The sequence below is a fragment of the Dicentrarchus labrax genome, unplaced genomic scaffold (assembly GCF_905237075.1).
Source record: "Dicentrarchus labrax unplaced genomic scaffold, dlabrax2021, whole genome shotgun sequence".
NCBI classification, from domain to species: Eukaryota; Metazoa; Chordata; class Actinopteri; family Moronidae; genus Dicentrarchus; species Dicentrarchus labrax.
The window spans coordinates 15,819,181-15,839,405 of record NW_026136720.1 but is presented as its reverse complement, the minus strand read 5'-3'; the positions used below and the strand labels follow the sequence as shown (position 1 = coordinate 15,839,405).

General features: G+C 38.1%; 2 protein-coding genes across 2 annotated transcripts; both read right to left on the bottom strand.

Moving 5' to 3' along the window:
- Positions 1–86: 86 nt before the first annotated feature.
- On the bottom strand, positions 87–8,714 carry ctdspl2a (CTD (carboxy-terminal domain, RNA polymerase II, polypeptide A) small phosphatase like 2a). Its single transcript, XM_051383047.1, has 13 exons — positions 8,420–8,714; positions 6,522–6,733; positions 5,989–6,124; positions 5,743–5,889; positions 5,385–5,612; positions 4,631–4,724; positions 3,960–4,071; positions 3,776–3,862; positions 3,613–3,675; positions 3,446–3,525; positions 2,489–2,615; positions 2,286–2,381; positions 87–1,322 (listed from the first exon to the last, which is right to left on the bottom strand). Exons 2-13 carry the CDS (start codon positions 6,708–6,710, stop codon positions 1,257–1,259), a joined length of 1,425 nt encoding a protein of 474 aa, XP_051239007.1. The 5' UTR covers positions 6,711–6,733; positions 8,420–8,714; the 3' UTR covers positions 87–1,256.
- An 841-nt stretch (positions 8,715–9,555) lies between these two features.
- On the bottom strand, positions 9,556–17,565 carry sqor (sulfide quinone oxidoreductase). The gene is made up of 10 exons (XM_051383048.1): positions 17,403–17,565; positions 16,456–16,660; positions 16,080–16,250; positions 15,498–15,551; positions 15,203–15,397; positions 14,889–15,098; positions 14,573–14,756; positions 11,028–11,095; positions 10,738–10,916; positions 9,556–10,635 (listed from the first exon to the last, which is right to left on the bottom strand). The coding sequence occupies exons 2-10, from the start codon at positions 16,651–16,653 to the stop codon at positions 10,578–10,580; spliced, it is 1,317 nt and encodes a 438-aa protein (XP_051239008.1). The 5' UTR covers positions 16,654–16,660; positions 17,403–17,565; the 3' UTR covers positions 9,556–10,577.
- Positions 17,566–20,225: the final 2,660 nt, after the last annotated feature.

Below are 20,225 nucleotides of genomic sequence, written 5' to 3'. Positions count from 1 at the left end.
CAAGCTCAGTTATCTTGTACATTTAATATTATATTCATAAATATAGACAAGGATATGTATTTCAATTATTAGTAGGAAGCTCTGAGTCGTATAAAAATGTATTTATTTTCAAGGAAACCATTAAGTAACACTGAATACAACAGGAGTGATCATTCAATAGTCAATAAAACTTGTGACTCCTACATCATAAAGATCCCACATACAAGACGTCTTGGAAAACAAGATTTCAAAGCAAACATGTTGGCAATTTGCTGGTGCTACAATTTCATTTTTTCCCCCACATAACAAATTGAGGTGATACACACCTGTGTAGAAAAGTGACAACATTTTACATCAACTTACAAAGGGCTGGATGTCAAAGTGCAAGATGCCTGAAACCCACCCACCCCGATTCACCCCACCCCACCCCTCATTAAAGAGGACGATGGAGGTGCTGAAATCAGAAATGGACTCTCAAATACAAATCTCCAAAATTATAATTCAGCCACTATGGCTTTGTATTCAGTCGAGACTCTATTCTAGATTACATTACATAACTTTAAAATATTGTTTCAGAAACATTTTCCTCCCAAAGATACATTTTTTCAAAACTGCACCTTATTACAGACAACTGCATGTAATGGAGTAAAGCATCACAGGAATAATGCAGGCATACAACAGAAAAGCAGCTGTTTATCAACAACTTCAAACAAAACACACTAACATGTTGTTGGTTTATAAAAGCAACCGAATCAAAAGAATACATACTAAAATCTGAAGTGAAAATAAAATGACATAAAAACCTTGAAGAAAAAAAAAAAAAAACCTATGTACATATATTTACAAGTAAATAGATTGAATATTATACAGGTTTGACTGGCCGTTCAAGGTCAGGCTGAAGCCACCAAGGTCCATATAATCCAACACTGCATGACATTCAGATTTGTCAATCCAAAATGGTTCTTAAAAGACAAAATACCTTCCAGGAGGCCGTCTTCAAAGTCGCACTAAAAAGAAATGGCCGCCGCAGCGAGCAGGTCTGTTTGTTCCGAGTCTGGTTTGAGTGTGTATAAAAACATCCAGAGCTTTTTGACTCAAACATAGCTTTAAATTTTTTTTGCATGATTTAAAAAATTATATTAATAATAAGAATAATAATAATGGCAATGTTGTGTTTGCAAAGAGTAATCCATTGAATATTTCCTTCTGGGGGTAAGTTTTTTTTTTTTTTTCCCAATGTTGATACCATCTTGAACTGAAAGACAAACGTGAGGTCCTCAGTCTGGAGGAAGAAGGTCGTGCAAACGAAACTGTTGACGGATGTGCGGCCTGACATCTTCATTCTGTGATAAAGAGAGTAAACAGATGGGATCATTTCTAAAACTACAAGAAATCAGACAGTTCAGAGACGACTTAGACTTCTACTTGGGAGGGAGAGACCAGCGGTAACAAGACTGAAAATGACACAAGTTGTACATTTTCTCTCTTTTTGCAGAAGAATAATAGTATGTATATGAATGTGTTGTCTGATTTCACTTTGTATGTACATTCAGTGCTTATGAATTTAATGTCTATATATGTAAATATATATGAAAAGAATGTGTGTAGTAATATGTTTGATTTTATTATGTGGTCTTTTGTATGTAAATGTATGTCTGTTGTATTGTTTTTATGTGTTGTGTGGACCCCAGGTAGTGTAGCTGATGTTCTGCATCAGCTAATGGGGATCCAAAAAAAATCTTAATCCAACATTACTACTGATTACATCATGGATCTCAGCTCAACAGAACCTTTCCTGTAGTTCGATAAGATCCATCTAGCTAAAACTGATGCCGTCTTGCAATAACTTCTACCTTCATGAACTTTATGATGTTGATTTTATGATCATTTTGGAGGATGTATTTTCTGTTTCTAATATTTTGTCCACCACAGTAAACTGGCTACTGAGTGCATTTACCTGCAGCTCCCAACAGAAATCTAAGGGGAAACACTGGAACCATCATGTCTAATTTCATATTTCATTAAGTAGTTACTAAGTGAATTATTCACAAGCCTAAACATAAAATTGCATTTTGCCAAATATGTCATGAAGGCAGCACATAAAGCAGGACTGCATTCAACAATCCTTTCAGGCCCTGTTTAATATTCCTATTATATCCTTATAGTTACTCAGAACATATCTGATATCTTCAAACTCTCCACGGGAAAGAGTAGGTGGAATATTCATAAACACACCAGCAGCTGCGATGCTCTTACCAGCAGTCTAACTAGACAGACGCCAAAATGCTCTAAGCCAAAATACATACCAGCTCCACAAGCTTCTCGAGGAAAGGAACAAGCTTTAGAAGCTCATTGTCGTTTCTATCCACAAACCAGCTCTCAATAGGAATCCCATTGGAAAGCTGAAAAAGACACAAAATGTGTGCTTTAGTATCACTGTGACACAGAAACATTGGTTAAGATTTTTTAAATGTTTTAAAAACTAGTTATTGGTGTGAAGAAGTTTTACCTGATAGGCAAAGGCTTGGGGTGAGTTGTCGATTATTATCGTCTTGGAAAGATCCCGTCCCAGTATGTTTAGGTCTTTAATGTAATTTCCTTGAACACACACACAGTGCTCACGAAATAGCCTGTGCCTAAAAAACACAGAATGAGAGAATATTCCTCAGTTGAAACGTGCAATGAAACATCTTTAACTGAAAACATAACCTCCTTGGAAGGGTTTTTAAAAAGGTCAAATTCATTAAAAACACTGTATTGACTGCTGATAATCCTCATTCATAGCACAATGAAATTTCGTTCTAGGTTAAGTGACAAGAATTTCCACCTGTACCAGCAGGTAAAGAAGACTTCCTCGCCACTTCATGCAAACTTTCAAGCACAACTTAACCATTAACCAGTTGTGTGAATATCTGCTTTTAGCAAAACAGGTTCTTCTTCTCACTTTACAGAAGGAAGAGGAAGTCACTGCTGCCTCCAACCAGACTATTTTAGACGTTGCCTTTATGGCCGAAGAGCTCAACACAATTAAGAAGTCAGAGTTGTGGAGGACCAGATCATAAAGCATGAGTGAGTATGGAGGATAAACAAACACATCAATACGTATGAGGATGCTTGTTTTAGTGTTACTCGCTTGCTAAAACACACAAACATGATGAACAAGAAAAGCAACGATGGTGTAAAGACAAACTGAAACGGTTTAAAACGGTTGGAAAAGAAAATAAAGTGTATATAGTATATCTTTCTCTTTGATTACTTCCAGAGGCTGAGTGAAGAGTGAAGAATAAAGCTAGTGAACTTGAATCATAAATGACCGACAATTTCCTCTAGCTTTATCGTAGCTGCACATCCCGTCAAATCTCTATTGACCCTTAAATTCCATCCTGATCACATATTACAAAGCAGGCGGTCCATGAATCAAAATCATTTATTAGTAAAGCAGCTAGAGTCTTGTGTTGTCACTGACCTGACCAACTGTTTTTTTGGATCCAGGATGTTGAGCAACTTGTCGGCGTAGACTTTTTTTGAAGCCGTGAAGAGAATAATCTGAAATTTTAACAAACAGCAATAAATGTAAACTTAAAATTAGATCAAATTTATCAAACAGTGTCTAGAAATTAAAGCTCATCTCACCTCATACATTTGAGACATCCGCTCAAGAAACTCGCGGAAGAAGGGCCTCAACCGAACATACACCTGTAGATTAAAAATTAAGAACATTAGAAATCAAATTAATCATTATTTTAGTTAATGCAAAAAAAATGGAGACCTTTCGATTAGAAAAAGATTTAAGTACCTGGTATATTACATCTTGAAAGAGCACAGGGAATGTCAGGGCTGCATCTTCTAGCTCATTCAAACTACAGTGGACCAGAGTTTCGTCCTGAGAACAGGAAAAGAGATGATCAGAAGGAAAAACCCATTAAAGCCAGGTTTCCTTTAATATGGAGATACAGCACAAGAAACCTTTTACTGCTTACCAGGTCCAAAACGAGAGAAAACTCTGGTGTGCTGCGTGTTTTCAAAGGTAACGCTGGTTTGCGTGTTAACTGCTCTTCTGTCAGCGGAGGCACATGTTTGATGAAGAAGTACCTTAAAGCAGAGAAACCATAAAAAGACCATTGAACAAAATGAACAAGATCTGTCCCAACAAAGAGCAAACTTTTAGAGACAGTTAAATAGATACATGTTGGTCATTCTGGCTTAAGTGAGAATTGTAAGGATGTCGAACCTGCATGTTTTTTCACCACTTAATAGAGCAAAATACATTCATGCTGCAGTTTAAAACATGAGTGAATGAACTGAATAGTAAAAAATGATGTCACATATCATCACATAGGACTCAAACACGGACTAACTGTCCTGTTTCTGCCATCTAGTGGTTGAAAGTTTCACATTGCAGCAAGCTCTGTTCACACCAGCATGCAATGTCACCTTGGATGTGATTTCAAGTGGAATCAGATTAACACTTGTAATCATAAAGAGTTTTTCAAAAGTGCAGAGTTGAAATTTAAAAGAAAAAAAAGAGAAAAAAAAAAGAAATCAAAGCAACAATAGTTCATTACAGCTATTTTTTGAATGTTTCAGAAATAAATAGCTATGATTGTTTGTTGCTTAAAAAAAATAAAATCACCAATTTCAATCTACTTACGGATCAAAAACTTCCCAGTCCTCATCATATGAGGTTTCTGCAGGAGGTGGAGGTAACGCGTGTGGGTAACCACCATCTGGCATACAACCAGGAACTAATGAAGACAGAGATAAGGAGAAGGAGTTAAAAGACAAAGTCATGAAGTCCACTAGCTTCTGTTACTCCATTCAATTTCTGAAAATTAAGCTAGTTCCTGAGGACAAATCAGCATCCGCTTCAGCATTTGTTACACAATGAAACCTTCATGATTTTAACAAAGATAAACAGCAGTTAATCTTCCAGCATATGTTCACCCACAATGGTCAAGGGCTTATGAGAAATGCTGTTTTTTAAAGGCCGCTAACAACATATATATTGAATAATCAAGGATTTTAAACTATTCGTATTATTACTGCCCTTTTTTCCCCAAATGTGGGACGTTTCACTTCAGCTTTCTATTGTTAAATTATAAAGCAGAGCACAGAGTCAAAACAGGCTTAGCACAAGTTGCAAAACAGCAGTGTCAGGTTCAAATATCTGTGTGGTCAAAAAAAAGATAACTTTGATTTAAACATCCCACTATGGTAAATCCGACTCGTAAATTAAATCATGACAATTGTCTGTAAACAAAAAAAAACCCTAAATTAACTTCTAAAAGCCTATTATGGTGGTGCCCATATGACACCGTTTACATGTTTCTAAGTGTCTACTAACACAGTACAGACATATAAATGGCAAATTAAGAGAATGAGACCTAATGTGAGAGTGGTCGTACCTGTTAACGGTGGCATGTCAGTTTCAGTGACAATTTCCCCTTCTTCTACGGCCGTGTCGGAGGTAATCTGAAGCCTCTGTGGTAATATTGGGGCAGTGTGACACAGAGTGATGCCCTCTGTGGATGTAAGAGTGCTGCTTGGCATTTCTTCTGCCTGCTCAATGTCCAGCTGTTTCATGATTTCCTCTGCCTCCATCGCTTGGCCAGGAGAGTCTGAACCAGGAGTGGCTGCAAACAAATGACCAGATTATCTTTAAAAAAACAACTTCAGTGTATTTCCATCAAATTACAATTTTTTTTAATCAGCCTAAATATGAGATATTTTTAGACGGAAACATCTAGGATTCTTTTGTTTTACCCGTTTTAGTTGCTGGTGAGAAAAAGTTGAAAACTGGAGAGAAGATGGTTCCAAGCAGGGTGGTGCGTGGGGGGCTGCTTGCTGCTTCGACAGGGGCCTCTAGTTTACCGTTTGGTTTCAGGGGTTTACTGTTGCAGGTCATTGTGTCTAAAAGACAACAACAACATAACAACAACAACTCTTTAGTAACAACCCAAAAACACAACATCTGTGCTGTTACAACACCTGTTACTGGATCTGTAGTACCTTTATTTGGAGTTTTCCGACAAACTCTGGAGACTGATTTGTTGGAAAGGCCTCTTGTCTGTGGTGTTGAAGTAATTAGATCGCTATCAGAATTACAATCAATACGACTCCTCTTGGCGGGGATTTCCTGCTCCACCTGATAACAATAAAAATAGGGATATAGAAACAGTCATGGTAACAAAACAAAGGGTTACTGTTTTTCTGTTGATAAAACAAACAAACAGTATGTGGTTTTACAGTTGGCAATTAGCTGGCCATTTACCATTTACAAAATGAAAATAGAGGAAGTTGACAGAAACCTATAAAAAGCTTATAGGAAACTGTGTTGGCTGTGTTTCTGTTAAGCTTCTAAAAACAGTCATAGATATTATGTGAGTAAACGTTTCACACCATCAGCACAAAATATAACTGAGGCATTGATTTTATTCTGCACAAAGTGTGTGTGAGTGTGTGTCGCTACTCTGTACTATTATGTTACAGCAACAAAAACTAAATTCTAAAAGAAGCAGCTGTGAATCCTGATGTAAGCCCACCTTAACTGCATTTCCACGGATGAATTTCTTTATAGTGGACAACAGGCCTGTTTCATTCTTCTGCATTTTGCCTCGACCTCTCACAGGGGATGGCTCCACTTCACAGTGTTTCCGTTTGGCCTGGGATGGGTGGGTTCGACGGCCTATGTTTGGCTGCTGAGGAGCTTTACGCACTCTCAGCCTCATCATGCTCCAACGTCACATAGAAAAATCTGACAAGGTGGGGGAAAAAAGTTAACATTGCTTTAACAATGAAATATGGTATTCTACAAAATCTTTGTTTGCACTGAAAAAAAGCAGCCACAGTGGTTAAATGTTGCCTTGTCTAAAAAAAAAAAAGGCAGATTTTGATTAAAATGAGAATTTATATGATCAAGTAAATAAGTAAACAAGATTCTGTACAAAACCAAACATTTGATGCCAGCCGTTTTTAATACTTGTTGCCATGGACACCTCTTGGTACAGTGCAACAGATACTGGATTTCAGAGGAAGATACTGACACTGATATATGACTGTAAACCAATTTATTGACCTAGTGTTTTAATTTTCTTAAGCATGAAACAACATTTTATATAAGGATCTCTTAAATTTTTGGTTTACTATAAATTGTGACCATGATATGTTCTGAGCAGGATATTTAATATAAATAAACTTGCTCTCTGGCAGACAAACTATGTAAGGGAAATGCTATTTCTCATTGTGTGTAGTTTGGACTCTACTCTTGAGCTTAAGTAACATATCATCATACCATTTTATCATCTATTGATGTTTGTGACTTGTCAGTTCCTGTTTCCACTTCTCTTGACAACAAATAATAATAATAATAATAATAATGATGGTGGTGGTGGTATATGCTGTCAGCCACTTATAGTCCAGTATATCTGGACTACTCTCTGGAGGACTACTCTCTGGAGTACCACTCTGGATATAGTAGCTATCATTTATGGATGTTTTAACCTGGTGTAATACTCCTTTAAATATGTCACAGTCTTATGGTCAAACAAAATCAGACAGGAGAGTTAAAACGATTCAATTGACCATTTACAATGTGCTCACATGAAGACGGTCCTCTCGGTATCTATTAGGACCCACTCATGTTTTACCTTTGGCTGTCACAGTATATAAGGTTATTAAATACATGTCAGGGAGACGGATGAGTGCAGTGGGCGGTGTACGTGATAAACATTACTGGTAATGGGGAAATGCGAGGCCCTGAATCTGTCCGGATAGAGCAGCTGTCGAGTACAAACGCTACTCTGGATGTGTGTTTGCTCAATTACGCTGCGGCTTTATTAACTAGATGTTGATTTGGTAGCATAAACAGCGCCGCTGACTGTCGTTATGTAACATCGGACAGGCTGTATAACACCGACGATGCTAGCTACCGCTAACGTTAGCAGAAAGCCCCACCACTGGTTTGACGCTCGCATCCCACATGTTGTAGGATAAAACTACGAGTTTGTGTGCCCCACTATCTACACATGTCCGGTGAATATAGCTATCGGTTTTGAAATTGATCCTGACGTAATTTAAACGAGGCGCCGTCGGTCGGCTCCGCGGCTAGTTAACACAAGCGGCTACAGTTAGCATCTCATGCTAACCAAACGCTAATGGCAGCAAAGGCAAGGCCGTGACATTATTCACTTCAGTTCCCGCAGGACATCTCACACACGTCCCCGCAAACATACGTGTGTTTAACACGGGAACTCTGGATCAATTCATCGGTACAACAAAGCTACATAAACAGTTAGCTGCGCTGTTAGCTACCAGGACTATTTCCAGACATTAGACTACGCCCCCTTCTCCGGCTAACGCTGTCCGCTAGCTAGCAGCAGTGGGGGGGACAAACCTTTTTTTTTTTTTTTTTTTTACATGTTTGACGTTGTTTGTTACTTACTGACGACCCTGGGAGCTCCTCAGAAGTTGGCGCAGCGTTGTCAGCTCTCGGCCGCGACCGTGACGGCCACCGGTTGAGGTCGGGCCGTGGTTTGTTGCTCGCCCAGCTGTGTCTGTCGCTCGGTAGCTAGTCACTGATCAACCATGTCTGCGGACGCCATTTCCCGCCTCATCACAAACATAACGTTGGTGGTGCGCAAGAGAATGCGACACACACACGTAGGGGAACCAACGTGGCGGAGCGCGGAGTCAACAGGAAAATGGCTATGGTGTGTGTGTGTATGTGTGTGTATGTATGTGTGTGTGCAGCTGGACGGAGGCTCACTACCACACTTTATCCCTGCTGGTATTGTTGTGCGACTACAAGAAAAGATATTAAGAACTGTATTGCTCTACTGCTGTTATTTGTTACATTGTGTGCATATATCTGGTGTTTGATGCTACATTGTAAATAATATAAAATGTAACATGATATTACATTTTGCAATTGTTTTAACAACATTACAGTGCAGCTTGCAACAAAAAAAAGTTGAGAATATGTCACAATTAACTTTTCTAGTTTTAAGTAAAATGCAGCTCAAATGGTTTTAAGCCCTTGTGGAAAGTTCTATTGAGAGATTTCAGTCAGCTGATGAGCAGCACTGTGATCATGTTGTTGGGAAATCCAACAGGGAATACAAAGAAGCACAAATATACAGGCTTTATACAGTATATTGCTTTAGAAAAGCCTGGGATCAAGTCCTAGCTGGCCCCAAAACTTGGCACCAGCAGTGCATTCAGCTCCATTACCAAAACCATCAAAACAACCATTCATTGAGACAAATTTCCAAACAAGGTTCTGGCTCTAAGGGGTTGACTTTCAAACCACACTGGCTGTCTGGAGTGTAGCAATAACCCTGTTATATCAGAACCAAAGGTCATGAGCAGGACAAACCCTCCTTATTAAATTGTTCTAGCACACCGGTATTAATCAAGGACCTCAGAACAATGCTAAACAAAAACACAGCATAAATAAGTTCATTCAATATTCCAGTAACACTGTTGGATGTAAAATACCGTAAAGTACAACAAGGTTGAAACTACATTTATATTTATGATTTTTTTTTTTTTTTACTACAATAACATAATTACAGTAGGTTTACACATGTACATTCATTTTAATGATTTAAAAGTAATTCATCTTTTTAATACAATGAAGTTAAGAACTGAAAAAATAACTGTACAGAACTCTGTTTTGGACATTGATGTTTAAATGTAAGAGAAGCACTTATGGTAGTTTGTATGATGATGGTTAAGCATTCCCAAAGACCACTCGTACAAAATGTTTGGTAGCACAGTGATTAACATGATGCTGTGGGGGGGAAAACATTTAAGTTGTAGACAGATCTGAAGACTGTTAAAATCCTAAAATGATGAGACACAATTAACTGACCTCCACCAATATACACAATTATAATTGTAGTAATATGAATATATTTGTATACCGTGTTTACACTCTTAATGAGTGGTAGACAATGATTACAGCTGTCAATATCCTGCAAAACAATCATGTAATTTTACCAAAACGTCGACATTCTTGATGATTTATTTACACTTTGTCACACTTTAAACTATTAGCTATTGTTGGATGTATGTGGGCAAACGGGACAATATACTCTGCAGGAAGAAGGTAAACTTTGGAAGAGCCTATTGTGACTGGCTTATAAAAGTACATCTTAAAAAAGTAGTCCCTGCAGACCTTTGTTCTTGGCTCCTATTAAAATCTCATTGCTGGTTGGATAATGGGGTTGATGACAGCAGAAAGACCGTACATTCAATGTGCCGCCAAAAGAACCAAAAACATTGACCTATAAGCAGCTAAAAGCGAAACAGAACTGCTGAGTTGAGTGTTAACTGTCAGCTAAGTAACTCTCTCATTACAGGAAATCATTTTTTTTCAAGGTAATGTCAATGCACCACTTACTGCAGGATTAACTGAACCTAGAATATTAAATATTGATAGATATTTTGATAGATTTGATCTTGATTTGATAGATATTACCACTGTGTTAGCCACTATATGTATCCACCCTCTCAGAGAATGATAGATGTAATTAGCTAATTCGTTCCCTGAAGGTTTAGGGAAGGTAACTATTAACTTGCAAACTGATGCTCAGGTTTCATTTCATCCCAAGATGAAGGAGTTTCCTGTATGGTCCTGGTCCACCCCACAGGCCCCTGAGGCAAGAAAAATAAAGAACATTCATAAAATGTGGTGAAAGGTGTGGTACGATTCCTTACTACCAATAAATTAACATGTTTTTAATTAACTATACATACCTTAGAAGCCCATGCCAGTAAAGGTGAGGCATAACATCAGCTTTCATGTAGTACATGAGTCTTCTTTCTTTGGCTTGGTTGATGGGGAATGTTTCCAGTGGTTGTCCATTGTAGTCAAACTCTGCCAGAACTACTGTGTTGTAGCTTGTTACCAATGGACATGAAGTGTAACCATCATACTGTGAACAAGGAGATTACGGATTATGTATTGAAGTACTTCGTACATAGAAGTTGTAAAATTCTGCAAAATCAAAAAGATGAGTCATATTTCATGTTTACGAGCCATTTACCGTCTTATCCGGCTTCTCATTTTTCAGTACTTTGCTGATGGTTCTGTTCAAGATGGCAGATTGTGCAGCTGAGAATGAGAAATAAATGACAAGTTTTTAATAAATGTATGAATTCTCTTTGTAGGAATCAAAAAAACTAATTCTGTGTTCCAAATCCATAATCCATAATAATTCTACACAATATGTATTGAATATTGTCACTTCAGGTTAAACTTCACGTATTATAATGTATAAGGAAAGTATAAAAGATGTTTTTCTTATGATGGATTACCTTTTTGTTTTGTCAGTTGTCTGTTTCATCAACATAAACATTTTATTGAAAGTTTTCCAGCGGTAAGAAGCTCCTCCATTTCCCTAGTGCATTGCATTATGTGAGAATCACCAGCACTCACAATGACTGTGTTAAGTCTGCATGCTAAGCTTAAGTATACTTAATTTGTCACTTTTCCATTATATATACCAAAACCTGCTCAGAATTAGTGTAATAAGCATTATAGATCCACACCCATATTTAACAGTTAGCAAGGTGTGTTGGTCATGAAATTCTGTTCTTTTTTTCTGCAAACACACTGATTGTACTTCTATTTTTAACTTCATTCGTCCGCAGCACTTGTTTCCGAAACACAGTTAGTTTCTGTAGATGTTCTCTTGCACACTTCTGACATTGGATTTTATGATGTGGACACAGATAAGGTTTTCTTCTACTGACTCTTCCATAAAGGTTTTGTTTGTGCAGGCAGCTCTGGACGGTGGAACAATCTGTCGGTGGATAAATCTACGTGCAGGTTTATTGCATTCACATGGGGCTTCTGAATTTGCCTTTCTGACCAGCATACGAGCAGTTATCTCAGAGTTTTCTTGATCTTGATCTTATCTTGACCTCCACGGTTACCTTAAACTGTCATTTCTTAATTACATTTTACACTGTGGAAACTGCAAGCTGACAACACGTTCCTATCTTTTGTAGCCTTCTCCTGCATTGTGGGCATCAATGGGCATCAATAACTTACACAGCTGCTTAGAGGAAGCCATGGTTGGTCAGTGTTCACACAAGGTTTGACGAGTCAGAGTATTTGTAAAGCTTTGAATTTGGCCCAGCTAATGCTTCCTAATCACAACTGTTGTCCTGCCTCAGGCCTATGGAGCTGATACAAGTCTGAGACCTTGTAAAAAGAGACTGTAGAACTCCTGTGATGCCCAGAGTTTTACACAGGCCACAATGGTTTTATTTTTGTTCATAAATGTTGAATGTTGACGGATTACCTGATAATGAAAATGGTTGTTAGATGTAGCCCTAATTCAGTTCCATGTAATCCATGTAAAATGTGCTGACATAAACCTACCCTTTAATCGAGGGGATAACAGCTGAGATGGCCGGACCAAAGCAGACAAAGTGAATTTTGTCTAAATTCTGCCGAATGCATTTTATATTTTAATTAGGGGTTTGTTATGGCAACATGTCCTTTTAGCATCCCCCAGAAATATCTGTGGCTTCTTTATATTTTTGAATGTTTAAAGGGAAACTTGGCAACTCTAGCCATTTCTTCGCTGGTTTTTACTTTTGTTGTCACATGTTTTCTCAACTAGCTGCCCCTACAGCTCTGGGACGTATATTTAAAAACACTGTCGTAAAAAAAAACTCACTTGCGGCACCCTCCTCCCCCTTTCTACCGCTGCTGATGTGCATTTGTTGCCGGGCAACTTTTTCATGTGGAGCAATGTCTACCGAGGTGGGTAATATTTTTTCAATTTTCACAGGAACAGGCCATTTAACCATCCAAATGATTTCTAAACGGGTTTATTAAGTTCCCCTTTAAGGTGTAAATACTATAATTCATAATTGAAAAATTAATAAATAAATTAATAAAAGAAGCCAATCTTTTTAGATTAAAAAAACATGATCTGTTGATTTGATTTAGTCAACAGGTGCAGCACGCATTTTAACTTTTGACCTTATGTCCACCTCCTGTTAGCCAGAGTGCATGCATTTGGTGGATAATGCACGATATCGGACTCCTTATAGTTATCTCTCTGCGATGCTTATCCATATAATTTTAGGTCTATGGTACTGATAAGTCATAATTGGGTAACTTTTATTCAGTGGTGTGATTATTTTGGCAGGCTTGTGAACCTTCCATTTATCCCTTGAGCAGAATATCTTGCCTTGTATTTAACTCTAAGGACATTGTAACTGTCACAGAGCTCCGATTCTGCATATGTGTCTGTCTGAGCGCGATCATGAGTAGGCCAACATGTGTCCAGGGAGTTGCAGCAGAAATCATACCGTGCTTCAGATTAAACCCTAAATTTCAGAGCACCCTCACTGAAAAGCCAAGCAACCCCATAGCACGAGCAAAAGAGAATCTGTGGCACACTGGCTCTAGATAGAGCCTTTCATGTTTTGGCTGCCACCATAGTTTCTCCTATATGCTTGGAAGGCAAGACGTATTCAGTTGGGTCCAATCTGCAATTCCACCACTAGATGCCACTAAATCCTACACACTGGTCCTTTAATAGGAATGCGGCTTTCATGAAAGCACATTACTACAGTCGAGCATGTTCACGTGTTTACACTTATATGTTAAAAAGATTAAGCTAGAATGTTAAAACACAACATTAGCTTTAAATACAGTTGAGTCATTAAAGGCATCTTGCCATGAAATAAAGGACGACTTAAACATTTTACTTGCTGGAACAAATAAAGAACAGAGGCTCAATCGTTAAAATTAATCCTGTTTTGTTATTTATGTGAACGAGGATATATCTTGGGACACAATACCAATTTCAGAAGCAATTCTGACAATAAAGTGAACTCAAATCAAGTCCTGTGGAGATCATGAACACCTGTGTCACATGTTACAGTTATTCTCTCAGTTATTGTTACAGTATAATTTGTTTTAAGAACAAACACATGGGCTGACATTGTCAACCCTATAGCTTCTAATATGGCTAAAAACATCAAAATCCCCCACATTGGTGGGGAAAAAACAGCATGTAGCATGACATACCTTGCATGAATTTACTGAATATAAACATGATGCGCTTGATAAGGTTAAATTCTTTACTGCAGTTAGATTGCAGTTGTACAGGAAGTGATAAGTAGTGGTTTACAACCCGAGCCAAGTTGCCAGGAACATTGCATCTTTTAACCCACAAGAAATTACACAAATACAGGAATTTTACATAAGGTAGGCACAGAGGGTTAAACTCTTTCACTGTGTGTTTGTATCAAGTGCAAAACATTTCTTTATCAAATGTAATGGTGCAAGCAAACACAAAAGGTAAACTCAGATACTGATACAATCCAGGAGATACTACTGAGAAGTGTCCCTAAATTACAAGCTTCATCGGGTGTGGTGTACGTTTTTTTAGCTTTGTGTACATAGGTTATTGTGAAATACACTTACTGAGTAAAGTGCCTTTCACATTAGAAAATGAACACGTAGTTAACAAGAGATAAAACAGTATGAACTGTATGCAGCAACAGAGTGCTTTCCAGTACTGCATTGAGCAATGTTCAAACTAATAACGCAATAATCACTTACCGACAGCAGCACCCGTTTTGGCTGTTGGAAGGTTTGTACAGTCTCCAATCCCAAACACATTTGGATACCTCTTATGTTGGAGGTTGTCTTTGTTGACGTCCAACCAGCCAGCCTCATCTGCCAGTGGACTGCCTTTAACCACCAAGTTAGGACCCATTGGTGGTGTGACATGAAGCATTTCATACTAATTAAAAAAAAACAAAAAAAACGGCAAAATTTAAGCGTTATTCACTGGAGTTTTCAGGATTGAAAGTCCATTGTACAAAGCAGCCAATACTACTGTGTAAAGGTATCGTTGAAGTACAGTAATAGTTACCTCAAACACTTTGGTTTCGCCTGGTTTGTCAAGATTTTCGAACACAGCTTCTTGCTTATCTGCCCGCACTTCAATCAGGTTTTGCCTCAGGTTCACTTGTAGGTCACGTTTTTTCACAATGTCCCACAATGTGTCAGCATATTTCTTTATCCCAAAGAGCACAGGAAGCGATGTGTTGTATATTATATTGGCCTTTTCCCTCTTTCCTGTCTTGGATAAAAACATAAAAACATTTTCATTTAATTTGTAAAACCACACTTGATATTTTAAAAAAAAGAAATATTTTATTGTTGCATTACAAAAATAAAAAGCACCTTTCTGAGAAAGGCATCCGATAGGTACATGATCTTCTGTGGAGCTCCAGCACATTTCACAGGAGTATTTGGGAAAGTGAACACAGCATTGCCCTCTTTGAAAGTCTGCAGTGCTTTCCATGTTTTATCCACAGTTTCGACTGAGTAGTTTGACCCAATCTTTGGATGTTCAAATCCTTCTGGCAGTCCTTTGATCTACACATAAGAGGATGTAAATTTCCAAGGATTTAATTGAATTTATACACAATGGCAAAAGTTTACTAGGTAAAGTTGAATGCACAAAGCCTTACTTCACCTTCTCATAATGGAGTTGTAAACCAAGGGCCACAATCAAATACTCATAGGAGATCTGTAATGTGAAAGAAAGTCTTAGTAAGGCTGGATGAACATAGATCATTATATCATTAACATTTTTTACAATCCTCTCGATCGTAGAGGACACATTATTAAACTTACTACAGGGAGTTTTAACTGGTTATGAAAGAGTCTCAATTTAATAATGATGCCTCTATAATGAGTTACATTAGACCATCAGTGAGATTGGCCTTTTCTATGTAGTTATTCTTAATGCCTGCCACTGGGTTAATTTGGTAAGATTCTCATTGAAATCAATTAAACGTGGTGATAGAAAAACAACCACTTTTGTCCACAGTGGCCGCCAGAATCAACAAAAAGTTAAAGTAAGTAGGATTTAGTGGATCTAATCTAGAGGTAAAGAAGGCCATTATGCACTAATAACATATCTAACATATCTGTGAATATTCCTATCAATATATTCAATTTCTGCTAATAGATAATGTTACACACTGGATCTTAAAGCAATATTATAACTTCAATATGCATACAGTCATATAACAGTATCCTAAAGCAAACATACTTCAGCCCCATCGTCAGTGCGGACAGTATTCTTGTCTGGGTTTATTTCCTGAACTTTAGATTTCACCAACTGTACTCCAGATGGCATAACACTTGCGGTGGAACGACCTGATGAGGCTACAGTTTTAGCGCCAGCACCAACCAGCGTCCATATTGGCTGATAGTAGTGCATCTGAAAAAACAGAAACAGAAGAGTTTAGCTGGCTTTAAATGAGAGAGAGAGAATATACTGTTATGTTTCTGATGGACTGAATCACAAAAATGTAAACATAAATTCACAGCTGCATGAACTTTTAATAATTTGTACTTTGCATTATGTGTCACTGATACACAAAGAGAGGTATAGCAAAAATAATCATAATCTACTGGATCCTTGCCTCACTGGGCTCCACAACGGCCACATTCTCAGCTCCCAGCATCCTCTTCATGCGTGCACTCATTGCAATTCCCCCACTTCCTCCTCCGAGCACAAGCATTTTGTAATGCTGTTTAGCAGAGGCCCGGCTGCTCATGTGAAGATGAGAGATAGCCATGCCTGTGGGGTGGCACTGCCTCAGACGACGCAGTGCAGCCATTCTGTGTCTTAACAAGAAGGACAAATCATCTGGGTTAGCAACAATGTCGTTATACTGTCTGGGAGTCACACATACAAAAATCTGTCAACAACTTGCACTTCCTATTTTGCTGTTTCACATTTACATAACGACTATCAGAGGCAGAAAGTACGTACTTTTTCTGTAATGATGAATGTAAAGTGGGGATTCAGAGTCAGATTACTTATCCGAGCATTTTTAGTTTAGTATTTAAACACCCTTTTTTATGCCCCTGATATACACTAATGAGAACAATGACATCATGAAAGTGGTTGTGGCTTTACCACCAAAGCTATTGTCTGGGCCGTCCCAGATACATTGTCAAGACAAAACACACACACAATAATAATAATTACAGGAGTGAATTCGGTACACACTTCTTTAAGTTGACTTATATTGACAAGTTCAAAACGTAACGTTAGCATATTGAGGTGACCTGCTTTTAACTTGACCGAGAGGTTCAGCCTTTGACACATACTTTACAGTGTATTCCCTATAGCCGAGGCACAAACAACTAACACATAATGACAACACTATAAGCCAGGTTACTTTTTATTTGTTTACATTATTCTCCAGTGAAACCTAACCGGAGCTCAACCGTTGCTGCTGCATGCTGCGTAACGACTCCATAACAACCATTCCTGTACATAACGTTACGTAGACCTGACAAAAAAGATACAGTTTCGCACCGCAACGTCGAGAAAGACCGACTTGTACAACACTATCCTTACCTTGACCTGTCAAACGCTTCTGCAATCAGTTAAGACACAATTCCCTACGGACAATTCAAGACAGGACTACTAGCAGAACCTGTATGAGCCAGGCGGTTACCCGACGTGAACCCGCAGTTGCCACCCTAACCAGCACCGAAAGGATTCGAGTTAGAACGTTGGCGCCCGCCTCCTCCTCCGTTCGACCAATCAGAATCGAGCATTTCGTAACTCCGAGTTTAACTTTGTATAGCGAAAACTGTATGTAATGATAGAGATGTCATATTCAGTGTTTTTATGTTACTAGCAGTGGTGTAGTGAGGAGTGTCCACTTATTATACTGCATTGGGAGTATAAAAAGCCCCTGTATATCATTTAGAAGTATCCTGATTGTTTTTCCCAGGATGGTAAAGGTATGACACAGTTTCATTAAATGGATGGAGTATACTTGATTCAAAATGCATTATTTTATATAGTTGTTTCACTCATCTGTTAGCCAGCATTGACTGCAAAAGCTGCTCCTCTTCTGCGGCTAATTCCATAATGATCCATACTGTCTAAAGTCAAGTAGCAGAAGTTAGGAATTAATATTAGTTAAATGTGCAAATACTAAACTAAGTAACGAGTATACCTGCTTTTTAGTTATTAGGTTGTTGAAAGGTTGAGAATCTTCTTTTCTGGGATACATTTGCATGTGGCCTTAATGGACTTAGAGTCTGGACGTACCTGGATGTTAATCGGTCCTGTCTGCAGGTAAGTCGGAGGCACGTAGTCGTCCTGGAATAAACTTTAAAGCATGTTTCCAAAACAAACTTGAACTTGTAGTTGCCTCCCTTTGTCTCCAAACTTGGCTTTGGCTAATAGTAATACTGACGACTAAGTAGGAATGTCCAGGTTTTCCAGTTTCGCTTGAATGCAACACTTTCGTTAAATTCCAGAAAAAGCAGCAACCTGCAATATATTCTGTCTCTGTGATTGTAAGCATCAAAAAGATACATTAATCAACAACAAACTACAGATGCAGTATATGTTTATGACTTTTTCTGCACATTTCCGGAAAGATATCACGTGTAGGTAGCACGTTTGAGATCCTTATTCCAACTAGTGCATATATTATAGACTACTCAATATCTAGAAACCTTTACACAAGCTACAACAAAATCATCATCATGACTTTGCTTAACTGTAGGTCTATTCATCAAGCTGGTTTGACTGGTTCAGATTTTGTTTACATATAGCCCAGTGTCCTGATCATTTCATAAATAGGTCTGCAATGGGAAAAAAGAAAGAAAAAAAGTAGGTGTTAACTTCCAATTTCCCCACACACAATGCAGCGCTATTGGAGAATGAGCTGCTGTGCCATAAAGAATAAACAGTCATGTCCTTTGGAGCAGTTTAATCCCACTGTAATGAGACCATCAGGTGGTTTATATTCCCTACAGGCACAGCCTCACCCTCTGCACACCTGTTTATTTTACACAGTAAAGAGACACTAGTTCTATTTTGAGCTGAACATTTTGGTTATATCCTAAATTGGAAAAAGCAAAGGCATGACATGAGATTAGTGGTGGTTTGGCTGACAGTTACAGGTAGTTTCACATTTAGAAATTAAATTTATTTCACATAGTATGTTAATCTTCTTGACCAAAATGTATTAAGTCAGTAATTTAGTCAAGTTTTTACAATAATTTGGTTCTTTTGAAAGGTGGATACTGTGGTAAAAGACGCTCACAGACGGAGAACTGCATGTGTTACTATTCTGACAGACAGACAACACAAACAGAGATATACTCTGACCTACATTGTTATCTGGTTTACCATACAGGTGAAATCTAACAAGGATGACTAGGCAGCTATAAAGCTGATAAAATGATTGGGCAAGAAGCCTGATGGCAATTTAGTTTACAGCTTCTGGAAGTATTACCTGGTATAAATATGAATGAAGTCTGGTTCTTCGTGCCTGTTTTATTGAGGGACCACAATCGTGGCACTGATAATGCGTGCAGGACGCATAAACGACCCAACCCTGTCTCCTAGAAATTATATTTATATTATTCAAGGCTCCATAAAGGACCGGTGAGCGACTATATCACTGGTTATTAACAAACAGTCTACTTCAATTATCAGTTTGACCTAACATCAGGAATAGCTTAAAAGATAAAGCTGTGTAAATACTATCCTACTGGGAATTGAGTTGACAGATTGATACAATAATATGAATGAAAAGAAAGAAACAATCAATCAGACATTAAAATAACTAATTTCCTACCCACAGATTGTGACATCTATCTGGGTGAATAAACCCTCAAAGAAAAAATAGCATGTTCTTCACCTGGCCTGAAAAATACAGTAAGTTTGTGAAACTAACAAAACAGATCTGTATGAACTGATACGATACACAAACATTGCCTCCCTCTTGTCTGTCTGAAATGTAATGAAACTGTGCCCGAAAGTTATGACTGTAGATGACATCTTGTTATTATTTCTCAAAACAAAGCTTCTCCAAGCTCCAAACAGCACCAACAGTGTTGTTGACCTTTGTCCTTTCCCCCATCTTAAATATGGAATTTGCCGGGTGGTTGCCAGGGATCAGCTTTCAAAGTTTATATCTGCAGCCGCACGCATGTACATTGTCAGATACAGACAAGTGCAAATCACAGTATGGTTCTGGGTACAGTGTGAATACTTGATTATTAGACTTCCATTGCCAACATTTTTCTAATACTGGATTTAATAAGTGTACATTTCACACTAGAATATACATTCAGCTCATTTTCATCTAGTTAGATCTCTGTTTGTTGAACGTTATTTCCTCATTATGGGGCTGCAAATCACAAGCTTATA

What these genes read in the sequence shown, in the direction of transcription:
- sqor (XM_051383048.1), bottom strand. Translation starts at nt 16,653, where the DNA reads ATGGCTGCACTGCGTCGTCTGAGGCAGTGCCACCCCACAGGCATGGCT. An exon ending in TACAACTCCATTATGAGAAG is followed by an intron (nt 15,398 to 15,497) that starts GTGAAGTAAGGC and finishes TCTTATGTGTAG; the next exon opens with ATCAAAGGACTGCCAGAAGG. An exon ending in GCGAAACCAAAGTGTTTGAG is followed by an intron (nt 14,757 to 14,888) that starts GTAACTATTACT and finishes TTTTTTAATTAG; the next exon opens with TATGAAATGCTTCATGTCAC.
- ctdspl2a (XM_051383047.1), bottom strand. Translation starts at nt 6,710, where the DNA reads ATGATGAGGCTGAGAGTGCGTAAAGCTCCTCAGCAGCCAAACATAGGC. An exon ending in TCCGTGGAAATGCAGTTAAG is followed by an intron (nt 6,125 to 6,521) that starts GTGGGCTTACAT and finishes TATTGTTATCAG; the next exon opens with GTGGAGCAGGAAATCCCCGC. An exon ending in GGATGTCTCAAATGTATGAG is followed by an intron (nt 3,526 to 3,612) that starts GTGAGATGAGCT and finishes TTAAAATTTCAG; the next exon opens with ATTATTCTCTTCACGGCTTC.